The following is a 21,671-nucleotide window of genomic DNA, read 5'->3' as shown; positions in this document are numbered from 1 at the left end:
TTAAAGCAAAAAATATGGGGAAATTAGGTTTGTTCCATGATTTGCCTTTATATGCTTTGTAAGTTGCTCAAACCCTGCACACCTGCTTGCTGTATTATTTTTTAAACCCACAAAATGATGGAAATATGTTTTCTTCCTACAATTGCCTTGGTTTCTATGTGAGTTTCTTGCACCCTACCCCAGTGCTTGCCTAACCAACCTACTTGTATGCATTATTATTTAAACCCTGAAATGATGGAAATTTGTTTTTTTCCTATACTTGACCTTGCTTGTTATGTGAGTTGCTCATTCCCTACCCCACTACTTGCCTGGTTTATTATTCAAAAAGGGAAATTTTGGCTTCCTCCTGGACTTGCCTTGCCCTGCTATGTAAGTTGCTCAGACCCTAACCAAGTGCTTGCCTGTAGTACACTTCCATCTCCCTTGGTTTTAGTGTGTTAGTTATTCATACCTTAGGCAGAAAAAGTGTATACTTGACTAATCTTGAATGTGAAAATTTTGGTTTTCTTTAAGACTTCATTTATTAGGTTAATGACTACAATAATCTTAGGCAAGTGTATGCCTTTATTTGCCTCCAAAAGATGTTTATTTGCTTGAAGGTCTTGTGGTACTGTCCAACTACCTCTACATACAAATGCGTTAGACTAACTAGCCACTATGTTTTTGCTTGCAGGTCGTATGACACACATCATGTCAGATTACTATGGGACAGAGTTGATTGTTCCTTATGGTACTAAACATATTTCAAACTTGAAGTCGGAATTGAACAAGCATGCGAGAAAAGAAGGTGATATGATTGAGACAGTTGTCTACTTTAAAGACCAACAAAAAGAGGATCCAGATTTCTTTTACACGATAAAGTATGATGATGAGGACAAGGTGGATAATATTTTATGGGTTGACGGTGCAGCAAGGAAGGCTTACGTAGAGGCATACCATGACTGTATCTCATTTAACACCATGTACATGACTAACATGTATAACATGCCCTTTGCACCATTCATTGGAATTAATCGGCATGGACAATCATTCATGTTGGGCTGCGGGTTTGTGAGGCAAGATTTGGCTACAAGCTTTGATTGGCTGTTTGGGACCTTTCTTGAAGCAATGCATGGTCTAGCACCTACTAACATCACAACTGACAAAGACATCGCGATGGCACAGTCAATTAAAAGGATGTTCCCAACAAGTGTTCACCGTTGTTGCCGTTGGCATATAATGAAAAAAGCTCAATAAAAGCTTGGTGCCTTGTTGGGGCGAAACCCTGGATTGTTGGAAGATTTCAACAATTGTATTGACTTCAGCTTGACACCGGAGGAGTTCGAGGCAGCATGGGCTGCTCTAATGTTCAAGTATGAGGTTATGGCTGACACACACTTTGAGACCCTATATAAATACTGGGCAACATGGGTTCCTTGCTACTTCAAACACCAATTCTTCCCATTCCTGCAGTCAACCCAATGAAGTGAGGGTTTCAACACTGTCCTTAAGAGATATGTGAACCCACACAATTCCATCCTCAACTTCATCAAGAAATATTCAAAAATACGGACTCACATACTTGTTCGGGAGGGTGGAAAAGACTACCGGACTGAACATTTGGAAACTGAAATGTGGTCGTCTTTTCCCATTGAGAAGCAAGCGTATGGTACCTATACTAGGGACTTGTATGAGAAGTTTTGTACCGAATTCAAGTTGACTGGGAGATACAATGTACGGTCACTTGTATGAGATTTACCCCAATAATACCAACCATGACCATACACATAAGTGGGTTGCTAAGTATGGTTCTAGGAGTTACTTCATGACATCAGACCCTGCTGCTGGAGACTACATGTGCCAGTGCTGCAAAATGGACGGAGACGGCATGCTCTGCTACCACATCTTGAAGGTTTTCACCTACCTTGGTATAGATGAAATCCCTGCATAGTACATTCTGAGGAGATGGACACCTAAAGCAATCCCCAGTGCACCCCCTACAAATGAAGGTCAGCCCGATGAGTTGCTAGCGCAGTCGAAGTAAGAACTTAGGCATGCAAACTTGTCCTTAGATTTTGCAAGCTTTGCTCGTGTTGCTAGTGCGTCAGATGCTGCTTCAGACATCGTGAGGAGGCATATGCGGGCAGCTCGCACAGAAATAAAACACTTGAACTTGTCGAGAAAAAATAAGCCAACAATAGGTCCTAGTGGCCCCCGTGGTGGTCCACCCCCGAGTATTAGGTTCTGCACCACAAGGCAATACTCCTCCAATGAATAGTGCCCCTCCACCTCCTCCTACTGCAGGTGCACAACCACCTGCTAACTCTATGCAGCGTCCCACTACTTCTGCACCACAGCAAAGAAAAGCAGCCCAAATGCCCAAATGGTTGATCCTTCTGGAGTGCTTGCACACCCCAAGATGGGATCTACACCCCAAACCACAATAGCGCCAGCCCTGCTAGTGGTGCCTACACCATCAGGACTATTTGTAGCACAACTGAGAGGAGCTACACAAACAACCTGAGGGCATACACCACCAAGTTGGTGGCCTCTACATCTACCAACAGGGCAAGAACAACTACCCAGGGGTCCCCCAGCACAAAACAGGTGGCCAGCAATACCACCAGGGGGGGGGGCGCCGCCCCCATCAAGACTTCAACAAATGCCTGCTGGAATTGGAGAGCATTCTACTTCCTCCACATCACAACAAAAAGGGCAACGCAAAAGTGGAGGGGCACTGCTGTCTTCTTCTGCAACACCCCGTGGGAGACATGCGCGACCACCTCTCCAAATTTTGCCACTACACGGGGTACTGGAATGCAGCCAGAAGCTTCTACAAAGGAACAAGACCTCAAATATCCTACTCCTACTGCGGCTGACCCGCCAATCCCTAGAGACCCGCCAAAGCCAACAACCAAATGAAGAGCAAAAATGAAGAGGATTCAGTCAACACTTGATCTGCACCCTAAGAGAAAGACCAAGTGTAGTTATTATGGTTCAGTTGATCACAACTCTGCGCTATGCAAAACAAGATTGGTGTGAATGTAAAAAAGGAGTGGAAACCATGGTGACAAAGAGGAAACCCAAGAGGAAAGGGTTGAGAAGACCAAATAACACAATTTGAATTCTATGACTTGGGCTCTTTTTTTGCTTTTTTTTTTATTCTGGAAGCTATTTGTATTGGTATTTCTTTCAAGTTGTATGAATGATTCAGACAACTATCCTTTATCTGTTGTTTTCACGTGTAGAACTTTTGCATTGATAAAAAAACTTCCATCCTGGGAGACAATCATTCAAACATTTTCATGGCTGCGAATTAATTTGCAGGCAACTCTTGTCTAGTGTTCTGGCAAGTATATACAGAAATGCAAGCAACTAAGTCATACAAAAACACAATACTGATGACGAAAAAACTGACCTATTTTAACTTCAAGATGTCTTTCCAGGGAGCCTTGTTGTAATCAGTGTCGACCCAATTACTTGTCAGCTATTTCCTGATGTTTGGGATGTCGTTTAGGGTGAATCTTGGAACAACCCTTGCTTCCCAACCACTAGTGAATGCAAGAGCATAAACCCCATAGTCGAACCTAGACAACAAAAAATATGGAAAACGATATGTTCTTAGTTACCTAGTTACATATATGTACTATTACTTGAATGAACTGAAGAAGAAAAATGGGACATATCAACAGGTTTGGGGATGTGTGGTTGCTTACTCATTGTTTTTCTTGGGTACATCGATATTGAAGAGTTTGAAATCATCCATGACAATGTGAGATTTTGGGTAATGAGTCTCCCAGAGACTTCGAACACTTGCAACCATGCGCCTTGCGCAAACATCTAGGGACTGGTCGGCAAGCGTCCTCCATGAATCAAGCACCTCGAACTTTCTGTCCCTTATATTCACATTGAAAATCCAGTAATGATTCCCTGTAACTGGCTTTGTTTCGTTAATGTTTTCTATGACAGGGAACATGATCTGTATGGGTGGAAAATAGGTATGTATAAAATGTTAGGAACTAAAGACATGTGGTGAAAATATTGCAGGCAAATTATACTTGTGTTATCAGGCAAATTCCATGCATGTTTGTAAGCAACTTTGTGCTGCATTGAAGCATTTTGGAAAAATAACACATGGTGGAGGAGAGGGGGGTGTTGTGTGGCAACTTATGTTGCTACTTAAGCAAGTCCCAAAAAACATGTCAATGTTTTCTACCTAAGCAACTACTACTATACTCTATGTGTATTTGCTCATGTGCGAAAAAGAACACAAAGATCAAAAAATTAGGAAAAAATGTCTGACCATATCTTTACAGTCCAACCAGTTGGATTTATTGAATCTGGCAATGATCTCTTTCTTGTCAATATCCATCTGCTGCAACCATTTATGCGAAAGGAAAATATAAAACATAAAAAAGGGGGAAATGAAAATAGAAAAGGAAGACCTGATTACTGATATAACTATCATTTTCTTACCGAAAATCTCAATGGAATCACCACCTTCTTTGAATCTGGTGGCAAGTTCATCACGATGGACTGTATGCCAATCACAACAGCATGGTCCAACAGGAATCCTTCCTTTTTCATCTCGTTTGCAAACTCCCTCACAATTACATAGTATCGACCGTATTCAATTACCTTAGGGCTGAGGTAAAAATGATGAGAAACAAAAAGATAAGTTCATCATGATGGACTGTGTGCCAAGGAAAATGTGTTATTGATAACGAACTTGCCACCCACCCCCACGAGGTCTAACTTATTGTTGTACATTAAGTCACCTACTACAGTTTTTAATGAACTTGCCTGATGATAGTATCTCATATGCCTACATGACAATAAACAGGTTGCTTGAATTTTTTTTACTTAGACAACATTGTACCTGGTATCTACATCCGGTGAAACTTCTTCATTTAATCTCCCATGTAAGATAACCGATGAATATAACCGATTGACATCAGGTTTGCAGTGAAAGGATTTTTTCTTGTTGTAGTCCATGAATGGTGAACTGATGCATGGTGATGGTTTGATGATCCTCCTCTCAAACTGGTTAGGGACAGGCTCTCCAGAGCTACTACTAGTATAGTACTTGCTGCCTGAACCATCTTCTACTTGGTCAGCAGTTTTTCTCGTGTAGATAACACATTTGGCAACCGTCTACCCTCTGCACGAGCTCCAACAGCCTCATAGTGCATTTGATTTGGTAATTCACATGCTTCATTGACGGCTCCAAAATCCCACTCATCATTGTCATCGAGTATTTGTATGAACTCGCGGTCTGCAAGTATGCTTGGCCCATCACGTACAACTGTTCCCTCGCCTATTGTTTCTGGCACATAGTTGTCATCTATGCCAAGAGAGAATGATGGGGTTGGGTAGTATTCATGAACAAAGTTGTCTGATCCTGAACTTTTGGTTTGCTGAAACTGAAATCCATCTGTCTCTGATCAAATGGAATTGGATGATTTGCTGCTTGAGCTTTCTGCATACTTATTACTTGGAGGTGCACACCTAGCTATGAGCTCACTGATTTTCAAGATGTTTACTTCTAGAGAATTTCTCTTATTGTCCTTGAATTGCATGGATGGACAATTCTCTTTGTTACCATCGCAAACATTGAATCTCTTGGCCTGAGGGCTAACTGTTTGGGCAATCTGGATGACGGAAGCTGAGTTTGCAGGACACTTGCCTTGTGACCATGAATTGCTGCTTTTCAATGAGAGGTCCATGATGCTAGCTGCCTCACCTGAAACATGAGCCGATGGCAGGGGCAAAAAAATTCTTGTGCTGGTGCTTTCATCTTCTGCTCTTTCCCACCCTGATGACCATTTATTGATTGTATCACATTCAGACCAGGAACCATATGTGCTTGACCATTTAGCTCAACTAATGGTTGCCTACCACTTGTTTTTGTTGTGCGCCCTGGTATTTCTGCTGACACATTGGCTATTGGTTCTTGTTTGTAGCTTAAGTTCCTCTGTGAATGATTTGCCTGATTGGTTTTGCAAATTGCTTCTTTCTTGGCCTCAATTGCCTCACTCTGTCTGACATTTGCCTAGCATTTAGGATACATGATCACAACCTCATCTTGATCTGGCACTATTGGTACTCCATCAATTGCAAATTTCTTGCATCCTGGTCCATTAGATGCTAATGCCGAGCTTGATATTGCATTCGCATGCAGCTGGGGCTTGTCAATGACACACCTTGCCTCATTTTCTGAGGTAGTTCCCTGTTTTTGCTGCTGGCAATGTCTGGATTTCTTAATAGCTGACAACCTTTGGTTGGAACCCTGGCCTTGCAAGTTATTTTTCACCCGACTTGCTTGCAGCTCCTCTACTGTTGCTGTCACTATTGTTGGCTGCAGGATGAAGTTGACATTCTTTTTCTTCTTGGGTGGGAGAGGTGGTAGTTGGTTATGCACAACTACCTTGTCTTTGAATTCCAAGTCATGTTCTGCACCTATTTCCTGCATTATTCCCTTGCGTGTGGCTTTCAGGCATAATTCCTTAAAGTTCATTGGGCAGACTTCATCTCTAATCCATTCCAAAGGTCTTGAAAAATCTTATTCCCTTCCGATGCAGCTGATGGCCCATCAAAAACTGCTTTTGCTTCAAGCAATGGGATTTCTGGCAATTTTGTTCCGGCTCCATCATCACAATGTCTCTGATATTAAATGAGCAAGACTCATCAAACCCTTTAGCTTTGAAGTCCTTCTTCTTTTGAAGTGGAAACTATAGTGTACACTCCTCTTCATCGCTGTCCGAGCTGCCAGCTACTGCATCCTCGTACCTAGCGTCCCCACCACCATCGCCGTGGCCACTGTTGTTTCCTCCACTGTTCTCCTCATCAGGCTTATCACCTCCCTTCCCATCCTCCTCCTTATCTTCATCCCTATCACCACCTTTACCCACATCATCATCGTCATCGTCATCATCATTATTCTCGCCATCCTCTTCCTTTTCTTCATCTTCATGCTCTTCATCATCTTCCTCTACATCATTACTATCCTCTATGTTACCTCATTGCACTTCCTCGTGATGGTCAATACTTCCATCCTTATTTGCTTCAACATCATGTTCCACTCCTCCTTCATTAGGGTTGCATCCAACATCTTTGCTTCCAACTTCATCACGATGATCATCGCCAGAGTCTCCATCACTGTCGCTAGCAATTTTGTCTACATCATCATCTGATTCCTCAAAATCACTATCGCCTTCGTCGCTAGCATTAGTATCTGACTAGTACAGCGCTTCTTCGAAGTCTAAGTTGTCACCACATTCTTCACCTAGTAGGCTTTCGGTGTCGCTGGCCGATTATTTCCTTCTTTTCTTAGAATGTTGCCCGCTTGTTCCAACTTTACTAGGTTTTGCCCTGCCTGTCTCAGTTTCCTCAACATCAATCCTACCAAATCCATGAACAAGCTTCCCAACTGAGTGCAAAATTTCAGAGCACATTTCATGGACAATAACTGAGAGCTTCCTTTGTTTCTACAAAAAACAGAGATAATTCAGGGTAAACTTAGCACATCCAAACATACTCTGACAAAGTTGCCTCTAAAAACACATCCTGATAAGTTTTAATCTTGGGTTAGAATCTTGGACTTCAAACCTTTTGCACATTAAAAATGACAATAACCTAGAAAAATGGAGTTGCCTACTCTCAAGTAAGAAATTGCATGCACATAGGTTTAGAGATTGCCAAGGTATAAAATGACTTACTTCTTTATCGTAGGAGTTGGGTAATCTTGCTACAACAAATTTCGTGATGTGATCCATGCTTCCGAATAAGCTATCGTCAGCACACTGGGAAAACTGAGTCTTTAAGTGATGTTAGTTATCGCCAAAAAACAAAAAAATGGTGAGTACATGATGTGCATGTGCAATAAATGTTAAACTCAATCACTACCATAAAAGAACATTGACAGTTACCCACCACCTCCCGTTGAATCATAAAACGCATACTCCGTACATAACATAAAATGTGGGATGCTTCTTTGAAAAAATGTAAAAAGAGTTGCATGCCAAGCTGACAAGACTTGCTAGACTTAAATACATGAGTTTCCTATTTTTTTGTTAAATGTTGTACCTTGCACTTTAGACAAGAAAACTAAAAAGACATATGTGACCTAATAAAAAAAGACTTACCCTCAGTTCTCCATATTGACACAGGCCCTTCTTATTCTTCTTCATAACTTTTGCAATTAGACCCGAATTCCAAACCGAAACTCTTGGTGTAGAACTTGGTATAGGTTCATCCACATCCAGCGAGTCTAGGTACAAGAGCTGCAAATGAAAAAGATGAAATTGAAAACAGAAAACTCATAAGTTTGCAATATAACAAACAAAGATGGAGGATAGAATTGAGAATGAAAGATACTCATTTGAGTTTAAATGCACTTAGAACAAGATGGAAAACACAACAACATACAACATTCTTCTTGACACCTGCATCTTTGAATGCTGCCTTTAACTGATCAACAACAAACTGGCAAACATTCGTTTATGTTATACCATTGACATCCATGACAGCAGGGAAGCTTTTTGGTGAGATGCTTAGACTTGTTGATGGTGCAAGGAAGCAGGAAAAGGCAACTGCTAGCCAAGCACGAAGGAAATCATCGTCGTAAGCTCCATTCATATTTCCAATCATCTTACACCATGCTGTGAGGGTTGGTGAGTTCTTGGTGGTGATATTGTAGATGTTGTAAATGGCCTTTGTGATGTCAGGATGATTTTCAAAGCAAACCTTCCTGCCCCTGTTTGGCAATCCCCAAATTCTATGCACGCTCACTACATCAACACGAATCTTCCCCTATCTTGTATAATGATTTGGGACATATCAGGGTTGTAGTGCTTCATAATCCATTGGCTGAGATCTGCATCCATACTAGTAGGTGCAATATCCAACAAACCCCCAAACTCTTTATTAACGATGACACCCTTCTGAACAGGAACAAGTGACTTGTTTAGTTTGTACAACCTTGTAGGTGATCCCCTATTCCTAAACCCCTAAAGAAACAAAACAGGAACACGAGCAAGTCCATTAGAAGAATGAATATAATAGATTTATGTGCATATATGTTAGTTTGGCAACTCAAACAGAATTAGTTGGCAAAAAAGTGACTGCAAAGTGAGGCAACACTGCATTACCTCATTTCCAGTAGTCTTCTGGCACTTTGTTTTTTTGGTACGATCTTCAGGGTCTTTGTCGAGACATACATCTTTATCAACTCCAGTGGCGTTATCAGCATCGATGGATATCTCTTCATTGCTATCAATATCTGATGTCCACGCCCCACGAGTTATAATACATTTTGCCCCTCTTCGACGCTTGTAACAAATTATGGGTGCAATACTACAACCCTATGGGAGAGACAACGGAACAAACCAACAATAAAAAACAGGACATGAAAGAACACATGGAGACTACTAACTAGTATATGCACCACATATAAAAATAAAAAATGAATTCAGAATTTTTCTCTCCCCGCGTACATCTGCTTGGGTATCTCTGATAAGACGAGAAGGTTCATCATCAAGGTTTGCTATAGGGGGGGGGGTCTTGCTGGATGCCCTTACTACTGCTCCCAGACATTATTCGCTGCAAAATAATATGGACAAGTATAAAACAGTGTTACATGAGTGCAGTTAGAAAATTAAAATTGACAATAAAAAAGGCATGAAACCTCGTGATAACTGCACAGGCAAGTTCGCATGCCTTTGCTAAGAAAAAACCATAAAAATATTAGGCATCTGGCTAGCTAAAGGATGCCAATATCAAAATGGAAAAGGTGTTTAAATGAATGAGCTAAGCAAGCTTCCAGTTACTACCCTCTCGTGATAAAGTTTGACAGGCCAACTCTCTGTCTTCCTGTGTAACATTAGCAATCTGTGTAGGTCAAAATGCTTTTAGGCAACCTACAATATTAACCATATGAAAAGCCCTCTCCAAAAGATTAAAGCATAAAAAAGTGTAAAACAATTAGCACCCGTGTGCAGGCAACTTGGTGTTCATCTTCTAGGCAAGGGCAATGTAGGTGTTAGGCAAAAAAACTGGTGAGGCAAAAAAACAATGGCTATGTGCAGGCAAGTTGGTGTTCATCTACTAGGCAAGAGCAGTGTAAAAGTCAGGCAAAAAAACTGGTGAGGCAGCACTGCGACTGCGCGCAAGTGAAAATGTGAGACAATGAACACCTATGCGCAGGCAAGTTGGTGTTCATCTTCTAGGCAAGAGCAGTGTAAATGTCAGGCAAAAAAACTGGTGAGGCAGCACTACGACTGCATGCAAGTGTAAATGTGAGACAATGAGCACCTATGTGCAGGCAAGTTGTTGTTCATCTTCTAGGCAATAGTAGTGTAAATGTCAGGAAAAAACTGGTGAGGCAGCATTGCGACTGCGTGCAAGTGAAAATGTAAAAACAATGAGCACCTATGTGCAGGCAACTTGGTGCTCATCTTCTCGGCAAGAGCAGTGTAGATATTAGGCAAAAAACCTGGTGAGGCAGCACTGCGACTGCGTGCAAGTGAAAATGTAAAACAATGAGCACCTATGTGCAGGAAAATTGGTGCTCATCTCCTAGGCAAAAGTAGTGTAGATGTCAGGCAAAAGTTGGTGTTCATAACCCATCTAATATATCTCTAACCGCCAAATCAAACTAGCATCCCCTGGCAAAAAAGCGCTCTAGATCATACAATAGTGTTGCAAAAAATTAAATCAACCGCAAAACACGAGTTTCTAGCCCAGGTTCTCGCACATCCTCTTCAATTTTCTCTCGAATCTCTCACTGCACTAGAGGAAATTGACCTCCTGGAAACACGCAACCGCCCCCGGAACGGAGTAATCAGAGAGAAATCGAGCTCCTCCACCCTCCGTCATTTCTAGCGCATCTTTGCATCCACTCTCATAGAAACCATCCTCAATTGAACAATCGAACACTAGCACATAAAAACGGTGAGATGTGGATTGGGGAATGAGATGAGATGATTTACCGGTGTTTTGCAGTCCGATTTGCTCTTCCTCAAGCAATCACAACAACACCCGCTTCTTCCTACGCCCTCCAGCTTGGCCACCGCTCGCCTGGAGATCCCGACTGCCGATGCCGCCCCGACCTTGATGTCACCGCTTCAACAACTGCTCTGCCCCTTGCACTGAAATGCTCCACGGCAAGTGGAATCGACGGGTGGAATAGAGGAGACGTGGAACAGATACTGCGAAACCACCGGATTCGTCGCCGGATACTGAAAACAGAGAGAGAGAGAGGAATGGCTATTTTGCAATCGGAGGAGCAGCTCCTCTCCGCGGGGGTGGGGACGGTGGAAGTATGAATGGTAGCCTGTGGGGATGGGGGTGGTGTACTAGTTGTTGCGGGGTGTGCTAAATGGGCCGGCCCGACCGTATGACACCTGGAAAACCCGCGATCGACCGCGACACACCTGCGCGCGTGCGATCCGGATCGGAGGACGCGGGAGCGTGTGCGCTCGGTACGACGAAGCAGCGTAGCTGCACTTTTTAGAATTTGGGAAAAGTAAAAACCCACCAAATGTCCTGGCAAATCTAACCATGTAAATGATGGTGGAAACTAACAGAAAGGCCATGGGATAGCCGAGTCACTAATGGTGGAAGTCAGGGACGTCACGCGCAGCTTCTTCCAGCTCCCTCTCGAGGAAAAATGCAAGATCTGTTGAAAATATGAGCAAATTACTACGAGATTTAATCCAAATAAACAGAAGATAAATCATGACAACAATAGCAGAGATTAAACTAATCATGCGAACTAGCATAGTAGATGAACAGACCACATCTAGGGCACATACTAGAAACATGAATTCTACCACGACCTCGAACAAGAAGGATAGAATCACATACGATGCAGTGGGAGCAGCACCGCCGATGTTGATGTTGTCGACCATGTTGTTGAGGATGAGGTTGCCGAGGTCGGGGAAGAAGTCATCGTTGGCGAAGTCGTTGCTGCCAGCAGTCATGCGAGTGCGCTCCCTAAAAACTTGTTCGCCCCTCTCCCATTCGGGATCAAGAGAGGCGGCGTTCCAGAGGCATGTTGTCCCTTCTTGCAGTGCACGCCATAAGGAGGGATGGAGAAGACTTGCATGGCGACACAATGATGTGGAACAATGGTACGAAACCATACGATGCGGCAGCGGCTAGGGTAGATGTCTTCTTGACTAAATATCGCGGACTGGTTAGGTCGTGGAGAAAATCCCACGTCCAAGTAACAACCCCAATGATCCAAAAGGATCGGAAACGGCAAAAATATAGACACCATGCATAGCTCTGTCCTCGGCTCGGCTCATTCCTGCAACCCACGGTGCGTCGTGACGAGGCGAGGCGAGGCGTGGCATGGAGAGCGAGGAGGAGAAGCGCGCGTGTGGGTCTCCTCTTCTCATGCTCATACAAGTGGTAGAAGATCTCACCTTATAAAGAGGTGCAACTCTCTCTCAACTTATGGGGTGGGACTAAACTTTAGTTTCACTCACACCACTCACATGTGTGCATGAATGGGCCAAGAGAATTTTAGAATTTTAGTTGGGTTTTGGGCCAAAAGCCCACTAGCAAATTCCAACAATCCCCCACAAAGTCTCATTGGCACATCTCATCATTTAGTTCCAAAACATTGTTTATATTCCGGTGCTTAGTGGAGACTATGAAGTTGAACTTCCCCTTAGAGTTTTATGCTATACTAGGTCACAACTTGAATAATGGACCATGCCTTGAACTACAAGTTTTCTGCGAGACTAGTTTCACACAAATTCTTGATTGATATTAGGCTGCCGCAAGGCTTCCCCACTGGCGGAGCGTATACGTCATACTCCAGGGCCTTTCATGAATTTATTAGAGAGCACCCAATTCTCACAGACTACGACGTTAACAGTCAAGTTCATATAGGTGTGATCCTCAGGAGATGCTCTGCAGAACAACATCTCTTCTTACTCAAATAAGCCACTTGGAACACATTAAGAACTATCAACCTTCCATGCAGATCAGGAGAGTATTGCATGTTCATGGAGTGGGATAATCGAAATAGGGATACTCTTCTCTCAGCTGACCAACAGCTTGCCTCCCACTTCTACTTCACGGGATCTCCGATCATATAGAGTGGGTTACCACTATGTATGACTCATGCGGTGGGTCTCAAACCCATCTCCATCGATGCATTATCTATCACATTACGTGATAAACTCTTTGTGAAGGGATCTGCCAGGTTTTTCGATGTTTGCATATAATCCAACGTAATAACTTTGGAGTTCCTCGATTTTCTGACAGATTTTAGTCTCCTCTTCACATGTCTTGAGGACTTCATATTATCCTTAGAACTGTTTATGTTGACAATACAGTTTGATTATCACAGTTCATCAGGATAGGGGGTATTGGTTTTTCAACCATAGGTAAGTCCATCAAGAGCTCACGGAGCCACTCTGCTTCAACAGTGGCAGTGTCTAATGTTGTGAGTTCTGCTTCCATAATTGACCTCGTCAAGATGGTCTGCTTGCAAGACTTCCAGGAAACAGCGCCACCACCAAGTGTAAAAACATAACCACTTGTGGACTTAATCTCATTAGCACCAGATATCCAGTTTATGTCATTATAGCCCTCTAGTACCCTTGGATACCCATTGTAGTGAATCCCATAGCTCGCAGTGCCTTTCAAGTAGCGCATAACTCTCTTAAGCGCACGCCAATGATCATCACCCGGTTTTTACACAAACTGACTCAGCTTGCTCACAGCAAAAGAGATGTCAGGCCTCGTGGCACTCGCCAAATACATAAGCGAGCCAATAATCTGAGAATACCTTAGTTGATCTCTAGCAATCCGTAGATTCTTTCGAAGCAACACACTAGCATCATATGGAGTTGGAGAAGGCGTGCAGTCCCTATACCCAAAACGACTCAAGACCTTTTCAATATAGTGAGACTGAAGCAGTGTGATCCCACCATTCTCATCTCTCAACAGCTTGATGTTTAAGATAACATCAGCTACTCCTAGATCCTTCATCTCAAAACTGCGAGATAAGAAATCCTTAACCTCCTTGATTAGATCAAGTTTGGTTCCAAAGATCAGTATGTCATCGACATACAAACAAAGAATAACTCCTTTGCCCCCACCATGGCGATAGTACACACACTTGTCATCATCATTTACTACAAAGCTGGCAGCAGTTAATGTTCTTTCGAACTTCTCATGCCACTCCTTAGGAGCTTGTTTAAGGCCATACAAAGACTTCAATAACTTTCACACCTTTCCTTCCTGACGAGGTACTACAAAATCATCTAGCTGATCCATGTAAATTTCCTCCTTCAACTCTCCATTGTGGAAAGCCGTCTTAACGTCCATTTGATGAACGAGAAGACCATGTGAGGCAGCCAGTGATAGTTGCACCCGGATAGTGGTCAGTCTAGCCAAAGGTGAGTAAGTATCAAAATAGTCTTCACCTTCATTCTAGGTATAACCCTTAGCCACAAGCAGTGCTTTGTACTTTTCAATCGTACCATCTGGTCTATGCTTTTTCTTGAACACCCACTTACATCCTACAGGTTTGCACCCATAAGGACGATCAGTGATCTCCTAGGTTCCGTTAGCTAAGATGGAATCCATCTCGCTACGAACAACTTCCTTCCAGTAGTCAGCATCAGGAGATGCATAGGCTTCTGAAATAGTCCTGGGTGTGTCATCCACGAGGTACAAATTGAAATCATCACCAAAGGACTTTGTAGCCCTCTGTCTCTTACTCCTTATAGGAGTTTCATTGCCACCCTCAACAAGATTCTCAACGTGTTCCATTGCAATGGTGGGTTTAGGAATTACAGTGAATTCTTCACTAGATGTAGTAGGTATCTCCTGATTTGACGAACTCGACATATCCTTCATAGGAAATATGTCCTCAAAGAAAGTTGCATCATTCGACTCCATAATCGTACCAACATGCATGTCAGATACCTCAAATTTTATTATCAAAAATCTATAGCCAATGCTATGAAAACCATAGCCCAGAAGAACACAATCCACGGTTTTTGGTCCAAGCTTGCGCTTCTTGGGAATTGGTATATTGACTTTCGCCGAGTAACCCCAAGTACGTAGGTAAGAGAGTTTCAACATTTTCCTTTCCCATTCCTCAAATGGAGTCATGGTCTTATGCTTCGTGGGAACTTGGTTTAGGACGTGACATGCAGTCATTAGCGCCTCCCCCACCATTCCTTGGAAAGACCCGATGTGTCTAACATGACGTTAACCAAATCAGTTAGAGTTCCGTTCTTTCTTTCGGCCACCCCATTAGACTGAGGCGAGTAGGGAGGCGTCCTCTCATGGATTATACCATGTTCCACATATAACAAATCAAATTCATTGGAAAAATAATCTCCACCATGATCGGACCTTGGCCGTTTAATTTTTTGATCAAGTTGGTTCTCTGCTTCAGCTTTATAGTTTTTGAAGAAAGTTAAAGCCTCATCTTTTGATTTCAGAAGATACACATAACAATATTTAGTGGAGTCGTCAATCAACGTCATGAAGTATCTCTTTGCACCTTTTGTCAACACACCATTCATCTCACAAAGATCATAATGTATAAGCTCTAGTGGCGTCAAGTCTCTTGCCTCTGCATTCTTATGGGACTTGCAAGGTTGCTTAGCTTGCACACATACTTGGCACTTGGAGCCTTTGACTATAGGGATTTTCAGAATTAAATTCATATTGTCTAGCCGCGTCATGCAACCAAAGTTAATATGACAAAGTCATGAATGCCAAATATCGGACTCATTATTGTGGCAAACATTATTAATAACTTTAGTGCTAATATCTAACAAAGATAGGCGGAACAAGCCTCCACACTCGTAGCCTTTTCCAAAAAATTGTCCACACATGGAAATCACAACTTTATTGGATTCAAAAACTAACTTAAAACTATCTCGACATAAACGGGAACCGCTAACGAGATTCTTATTGATGGACGGTACATGATGAACGTTCTTCAAACGCACGGTATTCCCCTAAGTGAACTTCAGATCAATCGTACCGACAACTCAAACAGTCGCATGTGAACCGTTCCCCGGTAGCATGGGAGAAGTCCCTATGGACTGGTAAGAAGAAAATATGGAGGCATCAGCACAAACATGTATATTGGCACCGGTGTCAACTAACCAATCAGGAGATTGAAATACTAAATGGATGGTAGGAAGAATACCGTACCCAGATTCCTTTATATCAGTATCACTGATGACAACATTAGTGGACTTGCCGCTCTTCTCATGTTTGCTCTCCTCAAAGCGGTTAGGACACTTCGGAGCCCAGTGATTAGGATCACCGCAGACATGGCAAAGTCCCTTCCCCTTCTTGTGAGAATTCTTCTTGAAGTTGGTAGAATGTGACGGCTTGTTCTTTGCATCAAACTTGCCTTTGCCTGAGTTTTGTTCTTGTTATTTTTTAAGTTGTTGGGCTGGAAGTTCTTCTTCTATACCATATGGGCACTAGAAGCTCCCTCAGCAACTCAAGCACGTGTGTCTTTTGCTCTCGCCTTCCCTTCAACATCAAGAGTACCAATGAGATCCAAAACGGAAAACTCCTGTCTCTTGTGTTTCAGGGAAGTAGCAAAATTGTTCCACACAGGTGGAAGGTTGGAAATGATGCCCCCGACAACAAATTTGTCTAGCAACACACACTTAAAGTACTCAAGTTCCTTGGGGAGTGACTGTATCTCATGAGCATGCTGTACAACAGAGCGCTCATCGGTCATCTTGTACTCATAGAATTGCTCCATGACGTACAACTCGCTGCCGGCATTCGAGGCTCCAAAATTGGTCTCGAGCGTAGCCCACATGTCCTTGCCATTGTCAAACGACATATACGAATCCACAATGGAATCATAAAGAACACTGAGAAGGGCGCCTTTAAAGAGAGTATCTGTCATGGAATTGTCACGTCAGATGACCTAGTGTGAGGACTTAGTCGTGAGGCCAACGCATCTATGTGGTAGCTTGAGAGGGGTCAAGCGGAATCGAGAGACGCAACACGCAAGACAAAGATTTAGATAGCTTCGGGCCAAGGGAAACATCATCCGGTAACAACCCAACATGCTGTTTGTGGCTAGGTCTTGTTATCATCATCCGGGAGTCACCGTAAACCGGCTCTCCTAGTTATGTCTAGCCCTTAGATTATCCCCCCCTCTTGGGGTGCCCGGCCCCTCCTTATATAAGTTGAAGGGGCGGGTTACATGTAGAGCCCTATTAGGATTAGGACTAGTCTACCTTCTAACACAAACCGGATACAAGTCCGGGTCTTAATCCTTGTAAGGTAAATATGCTTCACACCTTTCCTCTTTAAACCGGTCCACAATTAATATAAACCGGCCTTCTGGGCCTTAGGCCTTGGCATCCGTATGTCCCGCCCGCCGGGTTACCAGTAAGTCATAATGTTCAGGCATGTTGCTTATAAACCGTCTAGTCAGGGCGGGTCGCCAGTGAATCGCCAAGTGTCAACCAGGTCTTAAGTAAACCGCCATGTCCGGTCGGGTCATATTTTTGGCCGGGTCATACCGCAGGGTATATCCCCGACATTAGCCCCCAGTTTAATTTCGATTTATCCATGTTAAACTGATCTTGTCAAACAAACACAAGAACAACTTTGACAAGTTGTACTGAAGGTTAAAAATTCTTGTAAACCGGCACCTGATCATCTTTAAGTCCTTGTCATTTCCTTTTTAATACATGCTCACGAACTTATAGCAAATCTCCTTTAGTAGATACGTTCGAACTTTGTGAATGCAAAAAATCTAGATACTTCTTTTGAGAAACCCGGGTCAATAAGCCAGCTTCAGAATCAATTTGCTGACATTGGTCTCTTGTAGAGAAATAATGCACGAAATAATCCACTTGAATCGGCTTCCAAAGCACATGCTTAAAAAATATTGATCTTGACATACTCATCTGACTTCCAGCCGGTTTGAAGATGTAAAAATTATCGGTTTATCATTACTAAAATTGCCGGGTTATAAAACAGACGATGCCAGGTCATAATTGTTGTTGACACCGGGTCATGTAATTGATCTTCGTGATTGATTTATTCAAAACTGATAATTTGAAGATGTTCCTCTTTTATATGCACAATACCTATAGCCCCCAAGTCTTAAGAAGAGAACATAGTAATAGCTTAAGACTTGCTTCAATATAAGTGTTGCATCCTTGAAGAAATCCGGGTTATTCGTCTTAGTCATTAGTCATAAACTCAATATTCCACATATGTAGTCCCCAAGTGCCTGGTTGTCATGCTTGCAGCAACCTGGAACTTGTAAATTCCTGATGCTCAAAAAACTTCAACCAGTGTAGCCCCCAAGGGCCGGGTCATTATGCAATAATGAGCAGGGACTTTATAAATATGATCTTGTAAATTTGAACGGCAACGTATAGCCCCCAAGGGCCGGCTCAATAAGATAATATTGAGCTGTGGCTTTATATATACTTCATTGAAAATAACATCATATGACGCAACCCCCATCATGGGGCTTGAACCCACGTCCACAAGGTTAAGAGCTTTGTGCTTTACCAACCGAACAATTGACCCTTCGAAATAATGGATTTAACTTGTGTACCTTGAATTCTTGACAGGAGCAATTGGCAGCCCCCAAGGGCCGGCTCATTCCGATCTAATGAATCGGGTCTTTAATAAGGCTAGTAAAATGACTTTGCATTAGCCCCCAAGTGTCATGGTGCATGCTTGCCGCGACATGAGTTTTGCATATTTGATGTAATCTTAACTTGAAAAATGTAGCCCCCAAGTACCAGGTTGTAAGCCTGCAGCGACTCGGGACTATTCCTTAAATTAAGCGACTTTGAAAACCTTAATCATAATCCTGGTTATCCACTATAAAAATCCAGCCGTGTTGGCTATTAAAGATTTAAATAATATACCCAATGATTTATAAGCGCATGATTCCCTTTGCGCAATCCAAAGTATAATGGCGTTTCAAACCAAGAAGGGAGCCCCCATGTGATATGTTTTGAACCATCAAAGTCGGGTACCTATGTTTGAGTTGTGCTATGCAACAGACCCTCTTTGGTCCCCTTAACCCGGGCATTAAGCCTCCAAGTAGGTCAGAGCTATGTTTATATGAAGTTATAATATTGGCTTGATAGCCAGATTGCCCAAGTAATCTAAGCTATGTCTTATGAAATTATAATATAGGGTTTATAGCCGGATTAAACAGAGTTGTGCTCTTATATTGTGGGCTTGATAGCCGGGTTACAGAGGTAACCAGAGCTGTGCTCTTATGATATGGGCTTGATAACCGGATTACCGAGGTAACCAGAGCTGTGCTCTTATGATATGGGATTGATAGCCGGATTACCGAGGTAACCAGAGCTATGCTCTTATGATATGGGCTTGATAGCCAGATTACCGAGGTAACCAGAGCTGTGCTCTTATGATATGGGCTTGATAGCTGGATTACCAAGGTAACCAGAGCTATGCTCTTATGGTATGGGCTTGATAGCCGGATTACCAAGGTAACCAGAGCTGTGCTCTTATGATTTGGGCTTGATAGCCAGATTACCAAGGTAACCACATCTATGGTCTTATGATTTGGGCTTGATAGCCGGATTACCGAGGTAACCAGAGCCGTGCTCTTACGATATGGGCTTGATAGCCGGATTACCGAGATAACCAGAGCTATGCTCTTATGATATGAGCTTGATAGCTGGATCAAGAGGTGTAGCTATGGTTCGAATACAACCAAGCCCCTAGGTGATATTGTGACCTGTGCTCAAGGGGTACCTATGTTTGAGATGTGCTTTTACAACAGACTCTCTTTGGTCCCTTTAATTTTTCCTGAGAACCCAAACTTGCGAGAGATTAATTCTTTTTGAACTGAATATTCTTAAACCAGATACTGAGAACTTCAAAGCTTTGTGGGAGACAGATTTCCCTTGAACCATATTGTAAACTGAATATTTGAGAGCTTCAGTGAGACTAACTTTCCTTGAGCTGGTTTTGAAACCGGATATTTGAGAGCTTCAGTTATACTGACTTCTCTTGAGCCGGATTTTAAACCAGAATCCTTTCTGATGACCCGGAACTTCTTTATTGAGACCACATTTTGCAATTGTCATATACTTATTGAGCCAGAAATTTTCTGACGGCCTTTAAATTTTTATCAATATAGCAGTAGTCTCCGGGACCGGGTTATCTTTCCCTCCATCGCCCTGGGGTTCTTAAATTTGCTGAAACTGGCAAGATTTGCTAAGTCATGTCATTGTAGCCCCCAAGTCTTAAGATGACTCGAGGAGTTGTCTTGAGATTCTCCGTATTTGACCATAGTAGAAGGTGTATATCATTGGTGTTGATAGCGCGCTGTGAATCCATAGAATGTTGAGGTGACCGCAGCGGGTTATAAATGATCCCGTATGAGCCGTGTCAACAACTCGGCCAATAGTTCCTTCCAACTATCTATTTGAAGTTTAAGCAAACTGTAGTGGTGGCGACTTGTATGCCTGCCCATTGAGCCATCTAGTGCAGATGACGGTTGATGATAACTTGCCTCCAATTTGAAAGAAAACCTGGCTACCCGAGCAGTGACTGGCTTTATACTCAATAAACAGTTCATGCAGATAGGTGTGGCCCGGTGTGTTGATGTAGACCAGGCCGCGAGAGACGGACGACAAAGACGACCACAACATCAGAGGCAGCTCGGACAGATGAGTCGGCAGCGTCATTGTAAGCCGGTACGGACGGGCGAGTTAACCACATCATGTCGATGTAAACTAGTCTGCAGAATGGCGGCTTGCAGATATATTCATCGAGCTTGATGGTGTGCTCAGATGCTAGCATATTATAATGGTGGTGCGAGCTATACATCCATGACACGGCCATGGCTTTTGCGATGAACAATTGCTCCTGCATGAATAATATTACAAGATGGAGTAATTTGTTCTTTTAAAGAATAAAAAATATATCAATAAAAATTGATTGGACATATTTCACCTTGATATGTTTGGCTAGAAATTATCCACCGTGGAGTTGATGATCACCACGGGCGAGTCGGCCGTGGGAGAAGACATATGAACCGGCCGCGACGTTGTAAGCCGGTGCGGATGAGCGAGTTAATTGCAGGTGCGACATGTCATGCGGACGGGCGAGTTGATGTAGACTGGGCCATAGGGACTGTCACACCCTAGCTAGTCATGCATTAGAGTGTTGCATCATGTTTACTCTTTCATCAGAAACTTGAAATGGGGATCTGTGAAACCCTCAGAATCATTTTGAAAATGACCCAAATAAAAATTTCTCCAAAAGGGTCCAAGAAAATGCTCATGTTGCTCTCTGAAAATATTGGGCAGAGATAAAAATCAAACCAATATTTTTAAGAGCTCATAGGTATTTATTTTGGGCATTTGGAATTAATGCATAAATATTTCCATTGGAAATATATTAATTATATATATTAATATATGTCCAAATATTATGCCATTATAAAGGAGCTCTGGAATAATATATCTAGCTCCTGCAAAAATTGGCATAAGTTAAATAAATGATTTAATATATTATTTAAATCAAAACAAATGTCAGAAATTAGAAAACAGAAAAATAAATAAAGGGAGAAACTTACCTGGGCTCCTCCCTGTGCGGCCCAGCCAGCTGGCCGGCCCAGCCAGCAGGCGGCCCAGCCCGCCTCCCTCCTCTGTCGTCTTCGTCCT

General features: G+C 42.7%; 1 protein-coding gene across 1 annotated transcript in view; it reads left to right on the top strand.

Annotated features, from left to right (window-relative positions):
- The window catches only part of LOC119339205 (probable 2-oxoglutarate-dependent dioxygenase At3g50210), a 62,191-nt gene that overhangs the window by 3,366 nt on the left and 37,154 nt on the right, over window positions 1-21,671 (top strand). Inside the window, exon 3 of the mRNA XM_037611344.1 lies at window positions 11,565-11,649. Coding sequence (XP_037467241.1) covers window positions 11,565-11,649 — 85 coding nt within the window. The remainder of the gene's footprint in view (window positions 1-11,564; window positions 11,650-21,671) is intronic.

The sequence above is a fragment of the Triticum dicoccoides genome, chromosome 7B (genome assembly GCF_002162155.2).
Source record: "Triticum dicoccoides isolate Atlit2015 ecotype Zavitan chromosome 7B, WEW_v2.0, whole genome shotgun sequence".
In the NCBI taxonomy this organism is placed as follows: Eukaryota; Viridiplantae; Streptophyta; class Magnoliopsida; order Poales; family Poaceae; genus Triticum; species Triticum dicoccoides.
Note: the sequence above shows the minus strand (reverse complement) of the source record. Positions and strands in the feature narration are given on the sequence as shown.